This window comes from Panicum virgatum, unplaced genomic scaffold (assembly GCF_016808335.1).
Source record: "Panicum virgatum strain AP13 unplaced genomic scaffold, P.virgatum_v5 scaffold_4224, whole genome shotgun sequence".
In the NCBI taxonomy this organism is placed as follows: Eukaryota; Viridiplantae; Streptophyta; class Magnoliopsida; order Poales; family Poaceae; genus Panicum; species Panicum virgatum.
Window position 1 is genome coordinate 19656 of NW_024376370.1, and position 25600 is coordinate 45255.

General features: G+C 44.3%; 1 protein-coding gene, 1 long non-coding RNA gene and 1 pseudogene across 3 annotated transcripts; 2 read left to right on the plus strand and 1 right to left on the minus strand.

The window, feature by feature from the left end:
- Window positions 1-4776: 4776 nt before the first annotated feature.
- Window positions 4777-9502, minus strand: LOC120694214. Of its 2 annotated transcripts, XR_005683383.1 has the most exons (5): window positions 9316-9502; window positions 7871-8251; window positions 7538-7579; window positions 7176-7255; window positions 4777-4909 (listed from the first exon to the last, which is right to left on the minus strand). It is a non-coding gene; the product is annotated as an uncharacterized LOC120694214 (long non-coding RNA). The 2 variants fall into 2 exon arrangements; XR_005683382.1 differs by lacking the exon at window positions 4777-4909 and having other exon boundaries at window positions 6969-7255; window positions 9316-9501.
- Window positions 9503-9688: 186 nt separating this feature from the next.
- Window positions 9689-12610, plus strand: LOC120694208 (annotated as a pseudogene).
- Window positions 12611-17293: 4683 nt separating this feature from the next.
- On the plus strand, window positions 17294-18674 carry LOC120694210 (probable WRKY transcription factor 70). Its single transcript, XM_039977367.1, has 3 exons — window positions 17294-17671; window positions 17765-17866; window positions 17994-18674. Exons 1-3 carry the CDS (start codon window positions 17367-17369, stop codon window positions 18466-18468), a joined length of 882 nt encoding a protein of 293 aa, XP_039833301.1. The 5' UTR covers window positions 17294-17366; the 3' UTR covers window positions 18469-18674.
- Window positions 18675-25600: the final 6926 nt, after the last annotated feature.

Genomic DNA, 25600 nt, shown 5'->3' on the forward strand with positions numbered 1-25600 from the left:
TGTGTGTGTGTGTGTGTGTGTGTGTGTGTGTGTGTGTGTGTGTGTGTGTGTGCGTGTGTGTGTATATGTGTATATATATGTATATATGTGTATATATATATGTGTATATATATGTATATGTATGTATGTATATATATGTATGTATGTATATATGTATGTATGTATATATATGTATGTATGTATATGTATATATATGTATATGTATATGTATATGTATATGTATGTACATATATATGTATGTATAGATATATGTATGTATAGATAGATGTATGTACATATATCTATATATATGTATATATATAGCTACATACAAACTATGATATGCATAGTTATGGCAGTCACCTGATAACTTCCACCACCCTGAAGATGGCGTAGACATATCCGGCGACACTCTCCACGAGTGGCGCGTTCACCGGAGGCGTCAAAAGGCGGTGGAGGTAGTTGTTCAACGAGTTGAACGACTCCCTCAGGACGCCGATTACCCAGGCTGGCTGAAAATTGTTGGGGAGGCTTTGGGGGTAGGGGGGCTCGTGCCCCCGCTCCCTAGATCCGCCCTGATCACAGTAGCAACTATCTTCAGAAAATAAGATAAAAAAGGCTTTATTGCTCAAAATGTTCAAACACAAGGCCAATAGACTCGTCAATTCTAAGCTAGGGTACGGTAGAATAATATCTTTACCCTCAGCGTGAAGTTATTCATTGGGATCGATGACGAGGCAAGAATCATTAGTTTAGTGTATAGTGTCGGTGCGCGGATGTAAACCCTCATCTCAATCTAGAACAAACAAGCTCGTCCTTCACGGCACGGCCTTACTGTTGAGGGGTGTGCCTCGACATGGCCGTCTTAACTGTTGCAACCCATATCAGCGGCGACTGGGTGAGCACGCGGCGAGCGATGGGCAACCGGTGGGGACAACACGATGACGATGCAGGTCTAGCTTTAGTTTTCCTAACACGCCGTTTGTGAATCGCACTGATCTCCCAAACGGCGTGTTAGGAAAACTAAAGCCGAACTTGCGTCGCCGTCTGTCTCCCCACTGGTTGCCCGTCGCCAAAAGCTTGCCACTCGTCGCACTCTCACCCTGCCACCACTAGCGAGGGTCGTCGACGCCGAAGACGGGCGTGCTAAGGCACGCCCCCTCGAGTGTCATCGTTCTGTCATCGACCCCAGTTGAAGCAAGTATCCCGGGGACAAGAAAAGGTGGAGAGTAATAAAAGGGCAGAACCTACCCACCAGGTTAATTGTAATCCTCGAGTCGGATGGGTCCTCGTATTTGTCTATATGTACTTCAACAATTAACAGTATTTCTTCAATGTGGGTGAGATATTATATGCCTGTCTACAGCAAAGTGCATACTGTGACTTCGTAAACATCAAGATTTGCAAGCTCAGTCCCTCGAAATTGCTCATAGATACCTACGAGTATGCTATTTGTCGAGCACCTAAAAAACATCTCTCATTGTAAATTTATGTCAAAATTATGAGTCAATTATTTTATACAATAGCTAAACTTGTGTTAGCTAATAGCTATATATCTTTTTGAAGGTGTCTAGCTTCATAGTACTACCGGTTTGATTGAACTCATGCATGCAGTCACACATGAAAGTGGTCTCAAGTTTTACCCCTAGGCGTTCCATTTGTCTAGATATCCCATTCTTCCTTCGGATTGATTGAGCTAGCTCCATCTTTTTATTTGCCATTCTCGATCGGTTTTCCTATATTGACACTTGCCACTAATTAATTGCGGTTAATGATACTACATTTGTTGTTAACTTGTTATTGTTTAGATTATCATTGCATATTATTCATCCTTCATTATTCAACTACTAGCCTAAATTAACCCCTATGTAGGCATATAAAATTCAAACTACATACACTTACCATTGCATATTATAAGAAAATATGTAGGCTTCTTAATTAAGGGAACGTATCATGTGTAAACCAACTTCTCCGTGCAAACTATAGAAACTTCAATCTGAGTCATTGGATCAACATCCAAGGGGTATGGGGGATTGGGTAATTTTACAATCTGGACCCGTCCTTGGATTGGGTAATCACACTTTTGTAAATCCCCCTTCCCACCTCTCTGTGTCCCTCCCCTTAGATGTTGATCTAATGACCCAGATTGAAGTTTTCATAGTTTGCACGAAGAGATTGATTTGCACCTGATATGTTCCCCTTAGTTAATTGACTGTTTCCAGCTATATCTGGAATCTATGCAGTCAACTACCCACCAGCTAACGGGAACCCTGGATATGGCTGGATTTGTGCTTAGCTTGTATATGCATCATCCACTTGCCAACCTTTTCTTTATCCCAGCCCGTTCAAAATAAAATCTTTTTCTTTATCCGAGCCTACTGCCAAGTTGATGCCACTGAAGCAGCTAGTACTGCAGTAGTGTGTATGTGTATGATTCAAGTATAGGGGTGGTAACCGATCATGGCTCTAGCTAGTGTCTCTTCACAATCTAACTTGTTTTTACATATTTTTAGATCAAAATTGTATGAGATTATTAGAGTCCGACCCTTAACTTAGATTATCTAGGTCAAAATTTAAAATCCTTTACCAGCCCTAGAATCAGGCAATCACGCCTTCACACTGTACTTGAAGCTGCATGCCTGCATGCAGTAGATGTAGCCAGCTGTATTAGGATAGCCTTAATAATTTAGTATCCTATTTGACGCCGGAATATGGGCTGGGCTAGCTCACTGGTCGGAGCGCTTTATATATGGATTAATTAAGTAGCACCAGCATCAATCTACTGGCTCCGAGCATTTCGCATCACGATGCATGATTTCACTAGGTTAATTAAACACTGCCCAGGCACAGCCTTGCTTGCATTGGCGTCGATCGAGTACCGGAAATAGTATCAAAGTAGCAACCTGGTACTAGTATACGATCCAGGTCAAATAGGAGGCAAACCATCCTGTGATCCCGTGAGTACAGGTAGAAAGCCGCAGGTGCTGCTTCCTGTGATCCCGTTCCCGCGGCACCGGCGGTGCACGCCGCCTTCATCTCGTCGGAGTCGCCACGGCACCCGCGTCCGCGGGGAGGCTGGACACCTGCGCGCCCGGGTCAGCTTGAAAGAACAGTCGTTACGCGAGCAAAAACCCTTGCTTGGGAGACGCGAGAATTATATTGACAACGCCGGCAAATGTGTGACGGAACCGCCAATTTAAAACTCTAAATTAAATATAATAGCCATCATTTGAACACATCTGGCGCATTAGCTTAATGATTTAATTTAACGGTCCTTTCTTAACCCACGACCCGATTGAAACAACATCGGTAGTCTCACGCGAAGGTGGGCGCAGATGATACAAGCACGACAATTACTTGAAATTATAAAGTGGTGACCAACCGATACACAAGAGTTTTTACAAACCGAGTTCAAGTACACAAATAGCTAACATAATTTACAACTATAATCAAAGTTCAAGGAAAAAAAGATTCTACAATTTCACCAACTCCCCTGGTTCAGTTTCTTCCCAACTGGTTGGACCGGTTCACCTAACCGGTTAGACCGCTGACCTACGACCTTTTCCAACCACCGGTCTAACCGGTTTACCTAACCGGTCAGACCGGTCTAAGCAAAATTGAGGGGTTGCACCCTCCGCCCTCAAGTGTGCAACCCGCCAACTCTCTAATCTAAGAATCTCGCTCCACCACCTCCCAGCCCTCTGCATTCTGATGGATGAACTTGACACAGCAGGGGTAGAAGTCAACGTCTGGGTGTTCTGAAATAAATTGGTGGCAACAAACCTAAGCAACTAATACTCAGCAAGACTTACCCGACTATTGGGTATACTTAGCCCACATAGCTAGATATGCAAAGCTTTCTGGCTGGTAGTTTGTTTTGCAGAAAAGCGTCTAAAAATGAATCTTTATTTTCATTATTTTAGCCCTAGGTTCTATATAGCTTAATCATAATCTAATATTTGCCTAAACCAACTAGAGCAACATGGTAGGATATTAAATCACAATTCAAAGTAATCATTATTTTTGTAATACATGTTCCATATCTCATTACTACGATGTGACGCAGTGATCAAGGTGCTCATATTCGAGAGCGACTGACGGCGAATCGATTCGATTTAATCTTGCAAGGTGGACCTAACCAACACGGCACGTATAAGTCCCGTCGGACCGTACACACCAACCATTCCCCTCCCCACCTCGAACTACAGGACCGCCCCACCATCATATGGTCAACCGAGCTCAACGTGAGACCACTAAAAGTAAATATATGCATCCCCATTTTTTCGCGACTACTCGACTACCCCAGGAGGTGAGTTGAAGTCATGTACTTTCGAAGCAAGGTAGTATTAGGCTTACCGGTTTCGACTACCTCCTGCTCCCAGTATGAGGTTAGTACTATTCAAATATGATCAGCAGGGCCAACAACGGTACGGTCCTCAATCGACATAAACGAGGCTAAGACTCCCAGAAACCCTGTCCTGCTGTCATCCCTAAATACCATCACCATTCCCCATCCGGTCTCAAATTTCCATTCATTCCATGTCAAATTCAATAACTCACGTACTGGAACATAAATATATCCTATATCTCACGAGTAACCGGAAATTACTCGACTTCTAACATCCTATATCTCGCGAGCGACAAGAATCACTCGACTTCTACCGAAAACTATTAAGCATAGCATTACTATCGTTCTATACAGCTAGGGTTTCAAATAATTCCTGAAACGTAATGCACAAGTAATAAATACATATAGTGAGTCATAATTTAAAATAATAGGATATGCATCGGGGCTTGCCTTGAGACTGCTGCTCAGCACTAGGGTCAGCTGGGCCTTGGGCCAGCTTCTCACGCACCTCCTGCTGCGGGGCTTGCCCCTGCGGCTCCTGTGGCTCCACAACCGCCTCGTACACCACCTCTTCTACCGCGGCTGCTACACGTGTGCATATGCATATGACATGAGAATGCATGCATGATTTATAAAATTAATAGGTAACAAATAACCAAGTTAATTTCTAACTATATGCACTAACTATCACTTATTAATCCTTCTCAGCCCTCGCTACACCGGTCAGACCGGTCCTAATTGACTCAACCCCACTACCAGTCAAACCGGTCCACCAGACCGGTCAGACCGGTCCTATCCAGACCAAAAGCTAGAATTCTTGTCGCGGCGAAACTCGTCCACCAATTCTAAAACCCTTCTAGGCACTGGTTCATGGATGTACTTGGATGTGTTTGACCAGAGGAAATCACTCAAGATCATCTAGAATGAGAAATCGAACCATCCCAAGCTAAAATACCTTGAATGTGTCTTTTCCCCGCGAAGAACTTGAATCCACTGCACCCTGGGGAGAGAATCGTGAGGGAGAAGTTCCCCAACGCGGATTTGGTCCTTCCTTGGCCTTGGAATCGAATGGAGAGGGAGGATTGGAGAGCTTAGGGTCTGGGAGGGGAATGGCTCGGGGAGAGAGTGAGAGAGAGCTGGGGAAGGGCGAGTGAACTGATGAGGGAGAGAGTGTGTGATTTAAATGTTGTGGGGTCCAGAACGGTTGAAATCAGTTTAACCGGTCAAACCGGTTGTCCCAACCGATCAGACCGGTCTGGCCCAGACTGGCGTGAGTTGAAATTAATGACCATAATTAAATTAATTACAAAAGATTAACACCTAGGTGTTACACAATGTCGCAAGGCGGCCGGGCCGGGATGATTAACTAACTTGGCGCAGATTCGCCGCACCTTTCCCGAATCCACCGCGCGTCGGCGCGGCCGGATCGCGGCACCGTGCGTCGAACTAGCTAGGTACTACGACGACCATATAAAGGTCCGGCACGTGTGGTAGAACACAGTAGACACGATACTATACAGTAACAACCAGAGCTGCTGTAATAGGTATAGATGGCGACGGCTGATCGTGCTTCTGCAGCGTGCGGCGTCATGGCCGAGGCGCGGGAGGCCGCCGTCCGTCTGCAGGCCCTCCTCCAGGCCACGGGCGCGGATCCTGGCAAGCGAGAGCTCGCCGAGCAGATCATTCGCTGCATCGACCGCGCTCGGGCCGCGGTGCGCGGCGCCGCCGGCGGTGGCAGTAGTACTACGGGCAAGACGGAGCAAGGGTTGGGATTGGGAGCTCGGCCTCCAGCCGGATCCAAGAGAAGGTACGCGCGCGCGTGTGATAGCTACTAGCAGCTAGCGTGTCCTCCTAAATATTACTATTTTGGATCTTCATTTTCTCCCTTTATTTATACGTGGATACGAGATTCTTCGATTCCAGAGCGAGGAGGGGATGCGGAGAAGAAGCGCGAGCAAGGGTCGTAGCAAGCTCGGCGATGGACGACGGCTACGCGTGGAGGAAGTACGGGGAGAAGAGCATCCAGGGCCACAAGAACCCGAGGTTCTATTTCCGGTGCGCGTACAGGGACGAGCTCGGCTGCGGCGCGAGGAAGCAGGTCGACCGGATGGAGGACGACCCGTCCCTGTTCCACACTACCTACTTCGGCGAGCACACGCCGGCGTGCCCCAGGGATGACGACGCGGCTGCGGCCCAGCTGGACAGGGACGGCCACCGCTTCGTGGCGCAGGGGTTGCCCCTGGACAGCTTCAGGCGGCCGTGCTTGCCGGCGGAGGGTCAGGATCCTAACAAGGAGATGCCAGCGAGCATGGTCGAGTTCACGGCGGGGTACTGCTGGCCACTGACGGATCAGATGGCGAACTTGGTTTCGTCGGGTGTTTCCTTTGGAACCCCAGGAGAGCTGGGATCTTTGGATGCCATCAGCATGGAGGAACTCATGGATCTGTTGTGGCCATGAGTTTAGATTACTGGAATAAGGATATCCGTATCGATCGCACTGAATAATAGAGTGGCACAAGATTCGTGACTCTGCTATAGCATGAGTTTTCTTTTCAGTCGACTAGTAGGATGCACGTGCGTCACGAATGTGTTTGTAAAAAATAAATATAATATAAAATTTGTACTGGTGGCACATATCCAGTGGCAACAATCCATCATCATTATTATTAAACAACACATTAGGAGCATGCACAATAAAGTCTAATTAATGCAGTTAGATGCACACTTGTCATGAATTTGCCATTGTGCACCCTTTGATGGATCAGGGCATATTAAGCAACACAAATTACAATGGCAACCATCTAATCAACCAGAAGCTATCTAAACTAAAACCAAGAAAGCAACAAACCTGGCAACAGATGAGCCATAGCCCACTGAAAATAAACTGGAATTTCACCTTGACACATTTAATATAGCCTCAAAATAAACCTGGCATCAGATGAGCAATAAACTGAACATCAGAAATATAGGCACTTAATGAGATGTAGATACGTAAGCTGCAAAGTGACAGAAAGATGGCATGTTCACTGAATATATCCATGGAGGTTTAGGCTAGAAATTTCTAATTAACAGCCTAATAGACTCGTCAACTTGGATGGGAGAATATACATAGAACCATCTAGCATGCAAAAGTTAATGGTAAAAACACTTCATTTATCATTTACATACTAAAAGCTTTGAATCTGAAATAAGAGGAAAACACAAACTCACCTGATGTACGTAAGAACTTGGTTGTTTGTAGCCATTGCTCAACTTCGTTCAATTTACAAATATGACAAAGTGAAAATAGAGGAGATAAGTATTGAACCAAAATGAAAATGCTAGTAAAGAAATTTTAGTGAAAAAAGTTTGACCACTGCAAAAAATAGTTAAGGTAAACAACAAAAAAATGTTTCCAAGGGGAAATATTTGCATCCATGGACCACTGCATTAGAGCTCGCCGGATGCGAATCAACGAGGACGGCAGCAGTGAGCATCAAAATGATGCCTGAATATTTACCCAATCATGCCTAAATCTTAGGTGGACTTGAGCTTGAGTTGTACCTGGCCTCCAACTTGGTAAGACATCCGGCTTGTCCCTTCACACCTACAAGAGCTTGTTCTCAAGGCCTCCCTGCAGGTCCTGTCCATTATTCCTAACCATAATAACATTATTAGGTAGCATGTCATTCTCAAAATCATAAGATGCAGTACATAGGAACGAGCTCACCTGCTGATTTGCTCGAATGGTCGTATCCGAGGCTGTCATGTCCTCATCGCCTCGTGGAGGTGCAGAAGATGGTGGTGTGGTAATTCACTTTCATGCATTCAGGCTATGGATTGAAAAAATCGGGGAAAATTAAGCCTAGCTGCGACATCTCGTATGGGGAAGAAGTCACTGTGGAGGCGGAACATCCTTGAAATTGTTTTGGGTCTGAAAGCACGCTGCATGCAAAAACGAACAAGAGCGTAATCAAAAACCCATTGAAGGCGTCAAAGAAGCAGAAAAGCTAGTGGTAAACAGAGTAACCACAAAAGAATATCCAGTAAATAATTGACATCTCAAAAGCCCGATCTTTTTGTCTAGAGAAAAAGTTCAGCACAGGATTTATATACCTACCTCGCTCTGTTTGATTATTGATTATTCCTCCTCTACATGATTCAATGGGCTCATCAACTCCTACCCCCATCATTGCAAAGCCAGTAATTTGTTTGTACTGTGTATCAGCTAAGCAATTTTGTTCAGAACATGAAGGGCAATGTTATTGAGAGGATTTAAGATGTAATAATACAGTTACTGTTATACCATATATGTAATATGGACAGATGATTGGAACAGATTGACTGTTTACCCCCCCCCCCCCCCCCACATAGATTATTGTTGTACCAACAATATTTTGTCTTTTTAACTATTTATTATAAAAAATAATTCCCCATTCTTTAAAATGAATTCTTGCAGGCGACACACTAATTGAAGTAGAGAACTGCAAGTATGCAGCCAAATGCACGAAGCAAATATCCTGAACAGCACACACATTTGGGAAGGCGACCAAACAAAAGTCTATTCTAAATATCCTACCTTTGGAAGCAGTGAAAGTAATCGAGATGAAGCATAAGAGATTACAAACAATAAAATTTCAAATCAACCGCCCAGAAGCTAATCTTCACGACTCACTCTAGGTTAACCTACAAATGGCTACATTTGCTATCATCTTGAAAGATTGTAGCAGTGGTCCTATGATTTTAATGGGCTCCCAAAGTAATACTCCGTACTATGTTGGCTGGATGCAGAAAAACATGTCTGAGGATGCTGATGGCATCAAAAAGCACGCAAAAACAGAGCCAATGTACTAAACCCACATAACGATTAACAAGCATCGATGTCTCCGGTTACCAGACCATCACGCAACACATCAAAATTCACCAGCAAAATCAGAGAGTAATCGAAGATGGCATCACAAGGAAGAGGTGGCGCAAGGATACGGCCGGATCGGATGCAGTGCATATACCTTGCCGCTGCCGATGAGCTCGAGGACGCGGTCGACCCACGCGTCGATGGCGGCGCCCCACTCCTCAAGGACCGCCGTGTCTGCAGGGCCTCGCGGCTCCTCGCACGGCTCGCCGCCGGCGCACCGCCGCGACGCCCCGGACCCTCGCACCGTGACCCCGCGGCCCCTCGTGCCGCTTCTCCCCGCACGGCATGCCTCCGCCCTGTGCGCCGCACGTCGCGGCCCTTCGCGCTGGACCCTGGCCTGCAGGGCCCACGGAGCGCCACGTCTGGAGGACTGACCATCCTACAGCGACGACCATGCCGCCTGCTTGGGTTGGCAGGAGACCGCCGCGATCCCCGCGAAGTCAAGGACGATACCCAGGACGACCACCATGCCCGACGCCATGCCCCACAGTGTACTTCCTACAGTGTTCGACTACTGCACCCTCGTGATTCGGGGGAAGATGACGACTTTCACGTTCCCCTACTCATGTACACCCCCCCTTGTGACTATAAAAGGAGGAGGCGGGCTTCCTTTAAAGGGGGATGATGTTCTGGACAACAGCGACCACGGTCACCCACACTCGCGATCATCATTACACTCTCAGCACCACTGAGCACTCACGATCTTCTAGCAGAGACTTGGGAGCTTCCCTCCCTCTCTCGCCTCGCTTGTACCCCCTACTACAAGCACTCCGGGTGCAAGATAATACAGTGCCCTCGCACACCCCTTTGCTGGACGTACGGCCCCGTGGCCGGAACCAGGATAAACCCGTGCGTTACTGTGTTGCCTCTTGCATCAACATCTGGGACGAGGAAACGCACAACATTTACTAGTTAGGATCCGGACCCCCGGGTCAGGACACCGACAAGAGGGTTGGAGGTGCACCCTAGGGTCACCAATTTACACCCTACCTTGTACCTATATATGCCAAAACTGAACTTTCCCATGATTGCAATCCATAGAGATACTAGTGGAATGTTGTACAAGTTATGAATCTCCAACGTATTGTTTTTTCCCCAGATATAACATCTCTGAAATATCGTCATCCCCATGTTAGGAAACAAGAACTCACAATTGCAAGAAGTTGCTGACATAGAGGGGTCAATGAGCACATGGAAGAGTAGCTCTGAATTCTCGATGTTTGATTTCTCTCAGATAGTAGATGCTACAAACAATTTTTCAGATGGAAATAAACTTGGAGAGGGTGGTTTTGGTCGAGTCTACATGGTAAAATAATTCTTTTCTTGTGTATTTGGTATTATTAAAGGAGATCAACCATGTTCTAGCATCATTTAGCCTGTAAGACTATAAAATCCAATGCAATACGTACACTCATTATATTATTATGATTTCTCAAACTGGCCTGATATTCATGTCACCGATTATAGGCCATCGTCCTTATCTATGGAATCTAATTCTAGAACTTCATACTGTAAAAGTACAAAATTGCTGCATTTTGTGATGGAGGGACATTGACTCTATCTCTTTTATTCCTTTAGGGAAATTTGTCATTCTTGTGGAACTTACAACACATCTAAAACAAAATTGGAATATGTATACACCAACACACAAAGTCATAAAATATTCAGTTAGTTACTCATGCATAAACATATACTGTCAATGAACAAAATTATAGGTGTTGGTGTTTCACAATAAGGTTCAAGTTCTCTATTGATTCTTCTTCTTATGAATGATTTTTTTCAAGAAAATATTTCATTATTATTGGTAACGAGAATAATTCTAGTTTTGTTCCTTATTTAAGAGAATAAGCATTGATTGAAACTTTAATTTAATTATTTTAGGGACAACTACCAAATGGACTCGAGATAGCGGTAAAAAGACTAAACCCACATTCAGTACAAGGTTTAAATGAGTTCAAGACTGAGATTCAGCTCATTGCAAAGCTTCAACACACGAATTTAGTGAGACTCTTGGGATGCTGCATTCAAGGAGAAGAGAAGATATTGATATATGAATACATGTCAAACAAAAGCTTGGACTTCTTCATATTTGGCATGTTATGCAGAATCCTTTTACACAATGTCACATCTTCACTGTTTTTTCTATTTCCTGCACCACTAAAAGTATTTCATTGTCATATATATGCAGATACAACAAGAGGAGCATTACTAAACTGGAATATGAGGCGACATATAATTGAAGGGGTAGCTCAAGGATTGCTCTACCTCCACAAGCATTCACGCCTTCGGGTCATACACAGGGACCTAAAAGCAAGCAATATTCTCTTAGATGATAATATGAACCCCAAGATATCCGATTTTGGCCTTGCTCGAATATTTGGGTCAAATGAAACCCATGCAAATACAAGTAGAGTTATTGGGACATAGTAAGATCATAGTTTAACTACACTACTAACATGAATATTTGTTTTGACTTATGATAATTTGATTTACTTGTTTGTTCCATCCAGTGGTTACATGGCTCCCGAATATGCTTCTGAGGGCATGTTCTCAGTCAAGTCCGACGTCTTCAGTTTTGGTGTGCTGCTTCTAGAAATAATTAGTGGTAAATGAAACAATGGGTTTCATCAAACAGGGAATTTTCCCAATCTTATTGGATACATGAGTAAAATTGTCCTTTTCTTTTGTTATTTCTGTTCCTATACATGTTTTCTAATACAAAAAAGGAAATCTACCGCTATAGAAATGTAACTAGAATACCAATTCACAAACAAATGATTCTATTAAATATATATCAAACACACATGGATGTGTGATGCATAATGAAATCTATTGCAACTAGATAATGATAAATATGTAATTTAGAGTATATGTTATAATATTTAATAGACGAAAGCTGGGCGTGAGATAGAAAATTATAATTATTAGCTATAAATCTTATTTTTAAATTATTTTTAATTAGCCCGTGTGGGAGCACGGGTTGATAGGCTAGTTGTACTAATTCGTTTCAAATATTAGTTCCACTGCACTATTCATTTTAACCATTTATCCCGTTGCAATGACTACCACATTTTCAGGCATGGCTTCTATGGAAAGAGCAAAAGTGGTTTGAAGTTATTGACCCCTGTTTAGATGACAAACAACAAAACATGGAAATAATGAGATTAATCAACATCGCACTGATGTGCGTACAAGACAATGCGGTTGATCGCCCTAACATGACAGATGTTATCTCTCTGCTTATGAATGAGAGCACAAGCTTGCCCGAGCCAAAACAGCCAGCTTACTTCAACACAAGGATAGTGAACAAAGGAGAATACGTGGTTGAGTTTGACAAATCAAACAGCGCCATAAATGATGTCACCAATTCACCCCCAAATGTCAGATAGATTATATATGTGGATCTAGCATTTATCTCCACTCTATTTTGTGATCCGTATAGTCTATGTTTGGAACTTGAATCTTGATGGATGCTATGAGCCAATGGACTGTTCTGTAATTATTGGCTGGATTCTTTTGATTTGGAGCAGTTTGACATTTTCTTACTACAACTCCAATCTACATTTTACATTTATTTTTGGACCTGGCTAACGCACGGCCAGTCATACGGCCACCCCTTTTTTTGGCAATTAGATTTGTCTGCTACTGTCTACTTTCCTCTTATGGGAAGTACGTATGGAAGTTAAGAAGTTCACTAATATTTTGAGAATCTTGTATCTAGCCCTTGTTAAGAATACCAGTTCACAAATAAATAATTCAATTAAATATATATCAGACACATATTACGATTTGCTTCTAGAAGATAACATAATCAGCGACAGAACAACAGTGATCAATTCAACTGTGCATCTGTGCCAATTAACAGCACTTGAAGTACATAACAAGGCATCACTAGAATCAACCCGTGCTTAAGAAAACAAAAGAAAAGAAAACATGCCACCAAATTGTCCACATCCACAATTTCCAGTTGCCATCATGACTAATATTCAGAGGGAATTAGCATAGCAGGACTCTTCTCAGATGGATGACAAAATCTTGGGATGTCAACGTCACAAACGCTTACCATAGGACATAATTCAGAAAAATGAAAAAGAAGGCTCAAAAACAGCCAAAGAGTTGCAAAATATGACATCAACAGTTTAGCACCAAGAAAGAGACTTCAGCAAGTAGGTGATAACTCAAGTGACAGCACCTAATAAGAAAGAAATAGTATCACTTATAAAACAGACAACTCGAACTGATATTTTCCCTAGTCAAAATAGCAACAAGGAGCAACACCCAGTCAGTAAGGCAGTAGGGCCTCCAGATATGGCTCCATCATTCTCAAGTAATAGAGAACTGAACTCAGTTATTGTTTTTATTTATTTATTTAGACTAGTAAAGTGTACGTGCGACACGCACGTATTTAAGAAACCCATAAAAGATTTAAGAATCCACCAATTGTAATTCTTGCACTAAAAAATATTATAACTATGGTACTATTATTATTTTCATCTATACGTATACAACATCATATAGTTTATATAAGTGACAAGAGATGCATGCTAGGATCATATATATATAAACATGCGGTCCTCAAATCAAACTTATGTTCTATCGTCCATCATTAAAAAGATTGCGCACTGCATCCAAATGGCAATCAACAAACGCCAAGCCATCATACAAGTATAGGTTTTTGGTTTGCCATCCTCAAAGGGGACAAGAACGGTAACAACCACAAGTCCATCTTCAGATGCATAATCTTGAAAAGTGCCATCATTTTAGTAATCCATGACTTCTATGTCTGGCTTCTCACCAGCCACTGAAAATTTATAATCTGAATAATTCCTGAGATATGTCTCATCTCGAATCCAAAGAATTAAAAAAGTATCTGAACAAGTTCAATCGACCAAAAGTACATATTTAGAGAGAAGTTAATAATTCATTATGGACATACGAAGATTCTTCTTTTCCCAGGAAGGAGACATGTGATACTAAAACATGTGGCCCATCCACACAAAAAGATATTAGCTAAAGAACGAAAGAGAGGAAGCTAAGATCTTTCACAGGTTGAGAAGTGCTTAAACTCTATTTAATCGGTATAGCAATTTAGAGCCAATTTGTGACTACATTTTTTCGTCTTGGTTCTTTGCTCAAGTAGACATATAAGAGCTCAAGTGAAAAAAAAAGGTAAGATTTCCCCTTCACAATAACTATACTCGGAGACGCAAAATTTGCCACTAAATTAGCGTGCTCACACGACTCTAGTGATGAAGTAACTATGCAAATTAAACAAATTAGAGTTTAAAGTCATTCTACGAATTCCCATTTGTCCAACTGATTGTAAGAATTTTCACAGGTTAGCAAGTATTCCCTCCAAGTTGTTTAGAACATCTGACGCGATCTCCAAATATAAAATAGCAAATAAATCAAGAGAAGAATGGGCCAGGAATCAGCTTGGCACGAACCCGTCGTCGTTGATGTGGCCTCCCCGGCAACGACGGAGAGCCAGGCGAGCCAGGCATCGATGACTTTGCTCGCCGTGCGTCCTGTTGGTGAAGCTCTGCAAGGGTTGGCGGCGTGTGACGAGCGAGAGTGCCTCTCCGGCCACGCCGGCGTTTCCACGGGTGCCTACTCCGGCTTCCCAGCAGCAGTAGCAGCCTCCTGCAGGGTGCATGCCTTTCATGCTGATCGCAAATGGGTGGTGGATGCATTCCGTCCCAGGCGCAGGGGACCGAGCTATTTCTTTAGAAAAGGCTCCAACAAATCTTCTCACGGTTGTTTCTGAAATTTCATCAGAATTCGATCAAACGATTCCGTCACGAAATTTGTTTGGATTTGGCCTGATTCCTAGTTCCATCAGAGTTTCCAAAGGTCTGACCGTCTGAGCAGGCAGCGCGGACTTGGTCTGAACCAGCCACGCGCAAGAGGGAGCGGGCATGCTGCATGCATGCAGCTCGACTGCCGCTCACACGCGGGGACGCGTGCGGGCAGTCCGTTGCGTTGGAGCGGTGCCGCACAGTGGGTGGGACCGCGGAACAGCGCCACGTGCGAGGCACGGTCAATGGGCGCTGGCACGGCAAGCGGGACCCGCGCCGCGAGGCTGGGTGACGGCGGGCCCACGGCTCCACATGGTGCTCTGGCCGGTGGGGCGCCGCGCCGGAGATCGCTAGGGTGCAGAAGCGAGGGAGGTGGCCGTTGTGGTGGCGGCGTGCGGTGCGGCGAATGGGCCGTGGCGCCGGCAGCCGGTTCAGTCGGTCAATTGTGGATGTATAAGGGTATGCGGCGGGTAGGTGTGGAATTGGTGACAGAAATAATTCGTTTTTGGCAGAAACAATCTCTAACTCATAGTTTTTATGGGTCTCCACCCCCTCTCACCTTTTTTGACCCTGACAGATGGGTCCAGCGTGAGGGGTACGGTAGACCCAATTCAGATGAAAAAAGTTTTCAATTATTTTCGATTTTTACAGTATAGCTACGATCTTTGGTTCAACAACGATCACAATTAGCAACCAAAGAAGGTGTCACCTTCAGGTGGATGCTTAATTTCTTTCCATAAAGGCATGTCTGTTAAGAAAATAACATTTCATATATGCACTACTATTATTCACATTTTAGTAGTATAAGACATCCCAAAGGCACAGAGAAAGAAAAGAAGAACTTTGAGGTAAAGGACATAGAAAGCACCATGTATTTCGCAAGGAACCTACTTGCCAACTTTGTAGTGCTAGCTATCATCGCATTGGTGTATTCAGGAGGCCGGTGTCCCGATGATCCACGAGACCACGACTAGGGGTGGTAATGGGCCATGACCCTAATGGTCTCTTCACAGCTCAATAAGGCCCTTAAATATTTTATCTCAAAATTATATAAGATTAAATCCCAGCCCTTTTAGGATCCGACACTTAGATTTTCTAGTTCAAAATTTTGGGCCCTTTACCAACCCTAACCACGACCCACCTTAAGATTTTGTGACCCAACCCAAGGCAATAATTGTACAAAGTTTGTTCATGTAAGAAAAGATGGTGCAAGTTTTAAACTTAGCTGTTAAATTTTAACATGTTTGTAATTGTAAGACACCTTACCGATATATTCTTGTGTGCTTTTAATTATTCTATCTATACTTTTATTTATTATTGCATCCTATACTAATTTGTCGTATTAAAGATTTTATGTCAATTTGCCATGAAAAAATTTAAATCAAGCTGGAATACGGACAGTCCACCTCCTAATCCAAAATCTGCGATACTACGTCACTGTTCTTACGTCTGCAGACGCTACATTCCGTTTCTCAGTTCCCACGCAGCAGGCTAGTTGACTTGATCAAAACGCATGTTGCACGTAGCTAGCTGCAAGCTGGAGCGTTCCAAACTCCACGCGGGATCGAATTTTTAAGTTACTAACTACTACGTACCCACGCGTTCGGGTCACGGTCGATCATCAGATCTGACGCCCTATTTCGCGAGGCCATGCATCAACAGGGACTCTTCTGTTTCTTTTCGTTCGTCAGGGGACACAAGCAGTTGACCCTGCAATTGACAACTGGCAAGTGGCACCTCCCCCTGGTCGTGCCGATCCCATTCTCACCACCAACCGCACTGTTATTTACTACAAGCACTGCCGCCCTCGTGATCCCCTACTCCCCTAGATTAATCACTCCAGCTAGGCAGCTACTAACCCACTCTTACACTGTACTGAAACTGATGGATTGTAATCCTGTCATTGATTAATGAAAGCACTCTTTTATTTGAGAGAGAGAAAAAAACAACTCTACTCCTCGGAGAGACCAATAGGGGCGGCGATGTGGCACGTGGACAGAGAATACGACACATACATGGTCAGCAGATGAGCAGAGTGACAGGCAAGTTACAGTAACATACTACGTACTACATGCGTGCTTAAATCCCTAATCTATACTAGTAACCTGCGTCGCATTCACCTTGCAATTCCACGCTGCTTCCCCTTGGTTTACACCTAGTAGTTCCGAGACAATCTAATAAACAGTGAGCACTGGCCGGCGAGCTCATCGCAGCTAGCGGCTCTATAAATAGTCAGTCGTCCGCCGGCTCCTTTTCGCAGGACTCCACGCCTGAATTCGGCACGAGACAAAAGGAGATCACTGACTGGAATCAGGTCACGGTCAGGGAGTCAGGGTGATCGAGAAGGATGGCAATGGCCAGCAGCGCTCCAGCTTGTGCGGCGTCGGAGCTTGTTGCTAAGGGCAGGGAATCGGCTGCTGTTCTGCAGGCCCTGCTCGCCGGCCAGCAGCCGGCGGTTGGCGCAGTCGTCGAAACGCCCCACGGCCTCCAGGAACTCACAGAACAGATCCTCCGCTGCTGCGACCGCGCGCTCGCCGCGCTGCGCAGTGGCACGGCGGAGGGCGCCGCTGCCAGCGGCGGTACCAGGAAGCGCAAGCCGGAGCGCGGTTACGGCCCGGCTGCTCCTCCTGCGACGAGCTCCAAAAGGACGAGGTGAACAATAGTTCTGCTCATGATTGATGATTTAGTCTTCAGGCTCACTGTGCTAGCTAGCTAGAACACTGACATAGCACACTGGCACTGCAGGGGAGAGAGGGGAACAAGAGTTGAGAAGAGACGGACAATAGAGGACGGCTTCATCTGGAGGAAGTATGGCCAGAAGGAAATCCACGGCAGCAAGTACCCGAGGTGCGGATCTGTTTAATTTCAAGATTTTAATTAATCAAATTCTCCTTGAATCTGAATGCAATCAGGAGTACTAGGGATCAGCTTAGTTCATGTGCATCGCTGAGCTTCTGATCTTTGTCGCTCACAGGCTCTACTTCCGCTGCACCTACAAGGACGACCACGGCTGCACGGCCAGGCGGCAGGTGCAGAGGTCGGATGCCGACCCCTCCGTCTTCCTCATCACCTACTTGGGTGACCACACCTGCTGCCGTGGCGACGACGAGCCTCTGGCGCCGTTCGTCATCATCAACTTCGGTTCCAGCAGTAGCGACGGGCTGCCTAGCCGCAGTTCGCCGTGGCCTTCTTGTGACGACGACGGTCCGGGTCCGGTGGTCTGTAAGTCACCGGATTTGTGCAATTCGCCGGAAGAGGAGCTGCGATCAGGCATGGACAACGAGTCGTCGTCCGAGTTCATCGACCAGTCAACACCGGTGCCGGAGCCGACGAGTATGAGCCCGATGGATGGGTGCTTGTTGGATTGGACGCTTTGCGATGAGGAGAGCTCCTTTGACATTGGCGAATTCGTGGGACAGGACTACTTTGATTACTTTGGGCTGCTTTAATAGATATATGCATGATCAGTGTACAGACAGGAGGTATTGGTCAGGCCAAACGGAGTAGCTTAATTTTGATTGAGAAATGTGTTAGTATATGTAGTGAATCCTTGTTTTGCCAGCTAGCTGCTGTCATCATGCTTTTTAAATTTATGAGGCAAATTATGACGTGGAATGTAATAAAATGGTGCGCGTCTGCGTGATTTGCTTATCTATTTGGTCCTGTTTATTTGGTTGCAAAGCCTTATTCAAGGGATCGACGGAATTTTATTGTAAGAAGGACGACGCCCTTGCCATCAGTCAATAAAATAAAGGTTTGATTTTCATAAAATACATATATAGAGAGATTTTTGAACTGATTGGTCATTGCAAAATCCATAAGGCGCAATTTTGACAAGAGGTTTTAGTGTGTGTGTGTGTGTGTGTGTGTGTGTGTGTGTGTGTGTGTGTGTGTGTGTGTGTGTGTGTGTGTGTAGACACACAGGCACATGCACACTAATTATCCTTAATTAAAATGTTGATGTGATTTTGCAATGACCAAAGTAATATTCACAACTTTTTCTTTGGGTGAAATATATATACTTCAATTCCTACATCGTTATTATTACAGGTTGTACATGAGACTATGAGAGGAGAGGTGTTATCATCGCGCAATTGATGTTTAGTAGGCCTAATGATTATACCATAAAATAGCATTGTTGAAAAAGACTTTCCGCTGGTGGTGGTTCAATCAAGTAAACACAAACAAAAGCTTGAAACCAATAATAGGTGCTTTCTTGGAACTTATAGAGTAAACAAAATCTAGTGAAACTGAGCTTAGAACCGCAGAGGCCTTCCAAGTGTTCCAAATATTATTCTTATTTTGGGGGGGACTCATGTCCCCACCTCCTTTCTTTGTTCTTCTTCTCTCTTCACCTCTCCTCCTAGCTTCTCCTGACCCGCCACTGCTATACAACAATTGTTAATTATTTAAAAAAGAGTATCTTCAGATGCAAGGGTCCAATCCATGATGAACATGTCAAGAAACTGTGTACTAGATAGAGTCATATTAGTGATCAATTGACTTAGCCAACTAGAAATACATACAACGAAAAATATGATAAATTAAAATGTCCACATCAATGTAGGGCGAATTTTGTATTCGAGTGCAAAATAATTGCAGGTTCTCCATATATATAGCCCTATTAATATTAATTAAGAAAACTGGACTTTTTTTTGCTTTGTTCTCTAGTTTAATAATAAGGACCCTAATAATCCATTTAGACAAGTGCCCACATGATGATCGAAAGTAGTCACTTTATAGTTCATAAAAGAAATTAACCCTATTGGGCTCCTCGGGGCTCCTACTCTGACCCATGAAGCAGCATAGAGAGTCAGCAGATTGAAACCAGAAGAACCACTGGTTCGAGTGGTTCGATCCTGATCAGAGAAAGTTCACTTCCATGGCGGTGCATGATGACGTAGGGGCACGACTCGTGAACCCGCACGCTCTCCTCCGCCGTCCCCATGCCTGTGAGGTCGGCATGGTCCTGGTCCGGGATGTATATATGTATTCTGCTAACGCGTGCCAGCATAAGCGGAAGTAGAAGGCCTTTTAGTACTTAGTACTCGTAACCCACGTCATCCTTGGCGCATTCAGTGATGGGCAGTTGCTTGGCCTCGTCGTCTTGGCCGTGAGACAGTTGTTGCATTGGCGACTTTAATTTACGACTAGCAGCAGTATACAGGCAGGCAGGGTCGAAGCAGCTACGTACTTCAAGCTCAGCGATCTTTTCCCCATCGGGATCTTAGAGCTGTATGCTACTTAGCTTGAAGCCCAACGTTGGATTATAAGAGCTTATGCAATATACATTGGGTCAAGCAGTTAGTATCAAATGGTTTAATTAAACGGTGCTCATATATATTCATGATTAATGGATCGATGGATTGCATCCAATTCGCTCCATGGATGAACCATGCCCATCTTTATGATGATGCTAGACCGGATCGATCCTGAGTTCAATATGCCTATATATATGCTGTAAATACATAAGTATATATATAGTATTACCAAGGGGTATGAGCCGTGTGAACGCATGTTGTGCAATGTATCATGCTTGCATTAAGTGGGACTGGATGGACCACCGATTTGTCAAACCTGTCGCTAACTTTAGACCGTTCCAGTATTGTATGGTATAAGCGCAGGATCGGACGTGTGCGCTACCAGACAAGAACCAAACAAGAAATGTCCCGCTAATATATATACTCATCAATCAGGGCAAACATATACGGAGTACATTGAAAAGCCGTGCAGGCGTAATTTGCACCATTAGTTGAGTATGTTATTTTTACAAATCTTTCACTGCTAGAAAATCTCTCATTAGTACCGGTCGGGAACCCCGGTTTGTACCGGTTTCCCGTCCGGTATCGTTCCGTCGGTACTAAATATGCAAGCATTTAGTACCGGTCACTCTGACCGGTACTAAATGGAGTGTTTAGTACTGGCCGGTGTTAGCGGCCGGTACTAAACTGCTCGCCCGCCACGCGTAGCTTTTTTTTTCTTTTCCTTTTCTTTTCTTATTTTCTTTTCCTTTTCTTTTTCACACAGCGCCGACCACCACTGCATTCACAATCACACGCATTCACAATCACAAGAATCACAAAAAAATCACAATCACATGAACCAGTTACAGATTTCACAATAATACATGAACTAAAATCAGAGATTTCACATCAACAAGCTAAGGTTTCTCAAGAATCAAAAAAAATATCACATAGACACATGGAGCCCGCTGCACGCCCTTGGTGGCCGGCGGCCTTCGCATCCTCCGCGCGCCGCGCCGGCAGCCCCGCTCCCTTGGTGGTCGGCGGCCTCCGCGCCAGCAGAGGCTAGGGAAGGCCTCCGCGCGTCCGGCGCGCCGGCAGCCGCCGGTGAAGGCCCCCGCGCATCGCCCCTTGCTCCCTGGCGGTTGGGGAAGGCGTCGCCCCTTGCTCCCTGGTGGCCGGCGGCTTCCGCGCCACCCGCGTGCCAATGGCGGCCCGGGAAGGCATCCGCTTCCCCTGCGCGCCGGCAGCGGTCGAGGAAGGTCTCCGTACCCCTGCTCTTAGCAGCTGCTGTGCCCCGCCCGTCGTCCCCCCCGCCGCCACTCGGCCCCGTGGCCACGCGCACTCGTGCCGCCGCCGCCGCGGGAGAGACAGAGACAGTGGCGGATGTACACCCCGGGCCACCCGTGCCATGGCCCGGGGTTCGGCCCAAAAAATTGCTGAAGAAGCCCCAAAAATTGCTGAAGAAGAATAAATATACTACTTCGCGATGACACTTGTTGTATGTTTTCTATCTTTCCATTATGTTCTCGTGTATCTTTTGAACTTCCATTATGTTCTCGTGTATCTTTTGAACTATGAGTTTGTCGACGTCTGGTTTTTGTCACAACTATATTTAAAACTCGGCCCGGGGTTCAACTCAATCCTGGTTCCGCCACTGGACAGAGAGAAGCAGAGGGGATGACGGGGGAGAGAGAGAGAGTGAGAGATAGAGAGAGTGCTGGGGAAAGAGATAAGGAATGAGAGGAGATAAAGCCTGTGTGGTGCTCTTGATATTAGTGCCGGGTAGTCTCTACGCCCGGTACTAAATTGAGATCTTCGGTACCGGCTGGTGCCACTAGCCGGTATTAAATCTCTTTGAGGCCATTTTGTACCGGATCAAGCTACAAATCTTTCTTGTTGATAATGATATATGAGTTATTTACTTTTCATATGCAATAAAATGACATGGCAAAGGCAAATCCGGCCAACACGATTTTTTTGCTCGAGACAAGCGCTAAAGCTCGATGCATCTTCATGTTATGACAATGCGTTGAAAGTGATGAGAATCACTTATATTCCCTTTATTTTGTTATTTGCATGTCGTATTAGATTTGTCTTAAGTTAAACTTAGCTAACAACTTCGATCAAAATGAATAGAAAAATAGAGTGATACTAACCAACATATGCACTATCAACATATATTTCATGGTCGATTCAATAAAACAAATTTAGTATTATAAATATTATTATCTTTTTCCACAAATTTGGTTAAAGTTGGTCAAATCTAATGCGACATGTAATAAAATTAGAGATTTTTCTGAATTGCTACAATAAAAATACCATTCTGATCTTAAGATGCCCTTTGACGTACGCCTGGCGGTTTGAAAGCACATGATGAATGCAACAATAATCATCGATCCAAATTAAGTCCCGCTAGTGTGCGTTGCTTCTCGTCACATGGCTGACTGCACTACTGTGACGTCGAGGACCTGACGTCATATGCGCCATTGCGTGGCCGGACAAGAGCAACGCGTACTCAGGCACCTGGAGCTGGTGCGCGTTCTGACCAGTGGTCGGGAACGTGGGCGGCAAGCGGCATCCTGATTGGTGTGCTTACACCATTACTGACTAATCCCCTCATTATATATATATTTTTTCATTAGCATAGCAGGTTCTCTGGTTGGATGTTTCGAAAGTTGGATCGGTTTGCTTAAACACTGGGACAGAAAGGTACTAGTACAAAGTAGTGGGCTAGTGGAGAAAATTGTAATTTTTGGTGGGGTGCGCCCGGCGGCCAAGCGCTGTGAAACCATGTGGCCGCACGCCCTCTGTCCAACCGGTTTAATTTCCTGCACGCACCAGATTAAACTTGTCGCCGACATGGTTTTTCACCTGAACTACTATATAGCTAGAATAATAAGTCACGGGAAAGGGGAAATAATTAACCGACCAGCCACTCAGCCAGCACGTCAGAGAGATGAGCTTCCACGTTTAAAAAAATGGAGAGAGAGAAACGAGCTACAAACGCTTGGAGCTGTTGAGTATGCATGTCACGTGCGCCGCTGACGCTACCCGCGGTGACGCAACAGTCCTGACGCCACAGGGTTGCACGTTCTTCTTGCACCACACAGGGGCCAACAACGTGCAGGGAGCATCTATCGTACTCCGTCCACATCATTAGCAGAAACACAATGTGCATGTTTTTCACCACAAGAAATCTTACTAGCTGAGCTACGCTTATTCGCATATAAAGCGTCATACAAGGTGACAAGAATACATGTATTATGTGTTGAGGCTAGACCAATAACCATTTTTTCCTATATATGCATTGGCGGAACCGCAGGGTACTGGGGTGCTCCAGCCCCCTACTCCCATGGAGGCCCCCAACAATTTTCAACCACTAGTCTATCAACCCGTGCTTCCGCACGGGCTAATTAGAGATATCTAATAATTATCTAGCTTTATGTGATTATAATAAATGTGATAAGTTTACTTATTAACATTTTTTTACTTTGCATCACACCTCCATATATGTTTGATATGTATTTAATTGAACACTTTGTTTGAGCCACGTGAGCAACATGAAAATTGGTATTCTTATCTTTTCTCTTATATATGAATATATAGTGAGTTGGTGACACACACACATTATGGTTAGTATTTTTATGTAAATAATAACATAAATAATATATTAATAATGATAGAAATAGTAATTTAGAATTTTATATTGATGCGCTTTAAGATTTTATTGTAATAATATAATTTTGATTCAGATTTGGGGTTTATTTTACCTTTTGTTATGATATCATTGGATAATATATATGAAAATTTAAGGGGTTATTTGATATTATTTTATAATGGCATAAGTGGGTAATTTAATGAAGATTAGGGGGTTACTTTAGATTATTTTTTATAATGGCAGAGGTGAGTAATTTAGATACATATTTAGGGGGTTACTTTAGTCTATTTTCATAATGGCAAAGGTGGTTAATTTATTAGAAAAAGATAACAGATCTAATGACTATTATGATTAGAGTTGCTGAATTGATGGCCGGATGTTTGATGTTTGTGAGAATTTGTAGGATTTCTTTATTTTATTAGAATGTCCACCTAAGATCCTAGGTGGCTTCATCTGGAGGCTTCAAAAGGAGCCTCCAATTAGTAATAGTAAGATGATGATGAAGAGGAAGAAGAAAAGGAGGAGGAAGAATTAGAAAAATAGAGAAGAGAGGAAGAAGAGGAAAATAAGCCCTCTAAATTTAGATACTAGATTCTTCGCCATTGTATAGGAGTGCCTTACGCGCGCCTTGGCGCACGTAATTTATTTTGTTGTTTCCGTTTGGCAATATAAGTTTATATAGAGGTTTGTAGTATATGAATAGACAAATGGATATACATAGATAGAAATAGGACATTTATTTTCAAAGCAAAAAAGGCAAAAAAATAGTAGCTGAAATCCGACGTCTCAATCTCGCCGTCGAAGGCGGTCGGCAGCGGTCCTCGGGCATCTCCTCACCCTGCAATGCGTGGCTATCACGCCCGACCTGCGGCACCGCTGCGTACCGGAGCGAGGCCGGGTCGCCCGCCGGTGACGGCATGAACTTGCCGCACCCATCGAGGGCATGCCCGGTGGCCCGCCCAAACTCGCCGCGTGGCTCTCCGGCATAGCTTCACTGTCGTCGTTGCAGTAGAGCACACACCCATTCGGAGGCCACCAAAATTACCGGTCGAGAGTTCTAAATTCAGATATTTTGCAGTGACCTAATGGAGAGCTGACCCTAGGACCATTCGTGTCTCAAGGCCTCAAAGGTATGGCACGGCTAATCGCATGCACCGTCAATTTAGGATCGAATGGTGAAAATCTTTTTTTACCGACGTGGCTGGTCTGCTCTTGCGCCGACCTTCGGGGCATTCACATATAGAAACTTGGGTCGTGATTAGATTCAAAAATTTTACCCCGAAAAACATCACATCGAATATTTGAACACATGCATAAAATATTAAATAAAATTTATTTACAAAACTTTTTACATGGATAGGTTGTAAATCGCGAGACGAATTTAATAAGCCTACTTAATCCATGATTTGCAACAGTGATACTACAGTAACCGTTCACTATTTTTGAGTTAATCATGGAGTAAGTATGCTCGTTAGATTCGTCTCGTGATTTACAACCCATCCGTGCAAAAAGTTTTGTAAATAGATTTTATTTAGTACTCCGAAATAGAAACTTGGGCCGCGATTATATTCAAAAAATTTACCCCAAAAAATATCACATCGAATATTGGAACACATGCATAGAATACTAAATAAAATCTGTTTACAAAACTTTTTACACGGATAGGTTGTAAATCGC

Bases quoted from the DNA above. Each gene is read 5' to 3' on its own strand.
- LOC120694210 (XM_039977367.1), top strand. From the start codon at position 17,367: ATGGCAATGGCCAGCAGCGCTCCAGCTTGTGCGGCGTCGGAGCTTGTT. The intron at 17,672-17,764 runs GTGAACAATAGT...CTGGCACTGCAG, and splicing joins ACGAGCTCCAAAAGGACGAG to GGGAGAGAGGGGAACAAGAG. The intron at 17,867-17,993 runs GTGCGGATCTGT...TGTCGCTCACAG, and splicing joins CACGGCAGCAAGTACCCGAG to GCTCTACTTCCGCTGCACCT.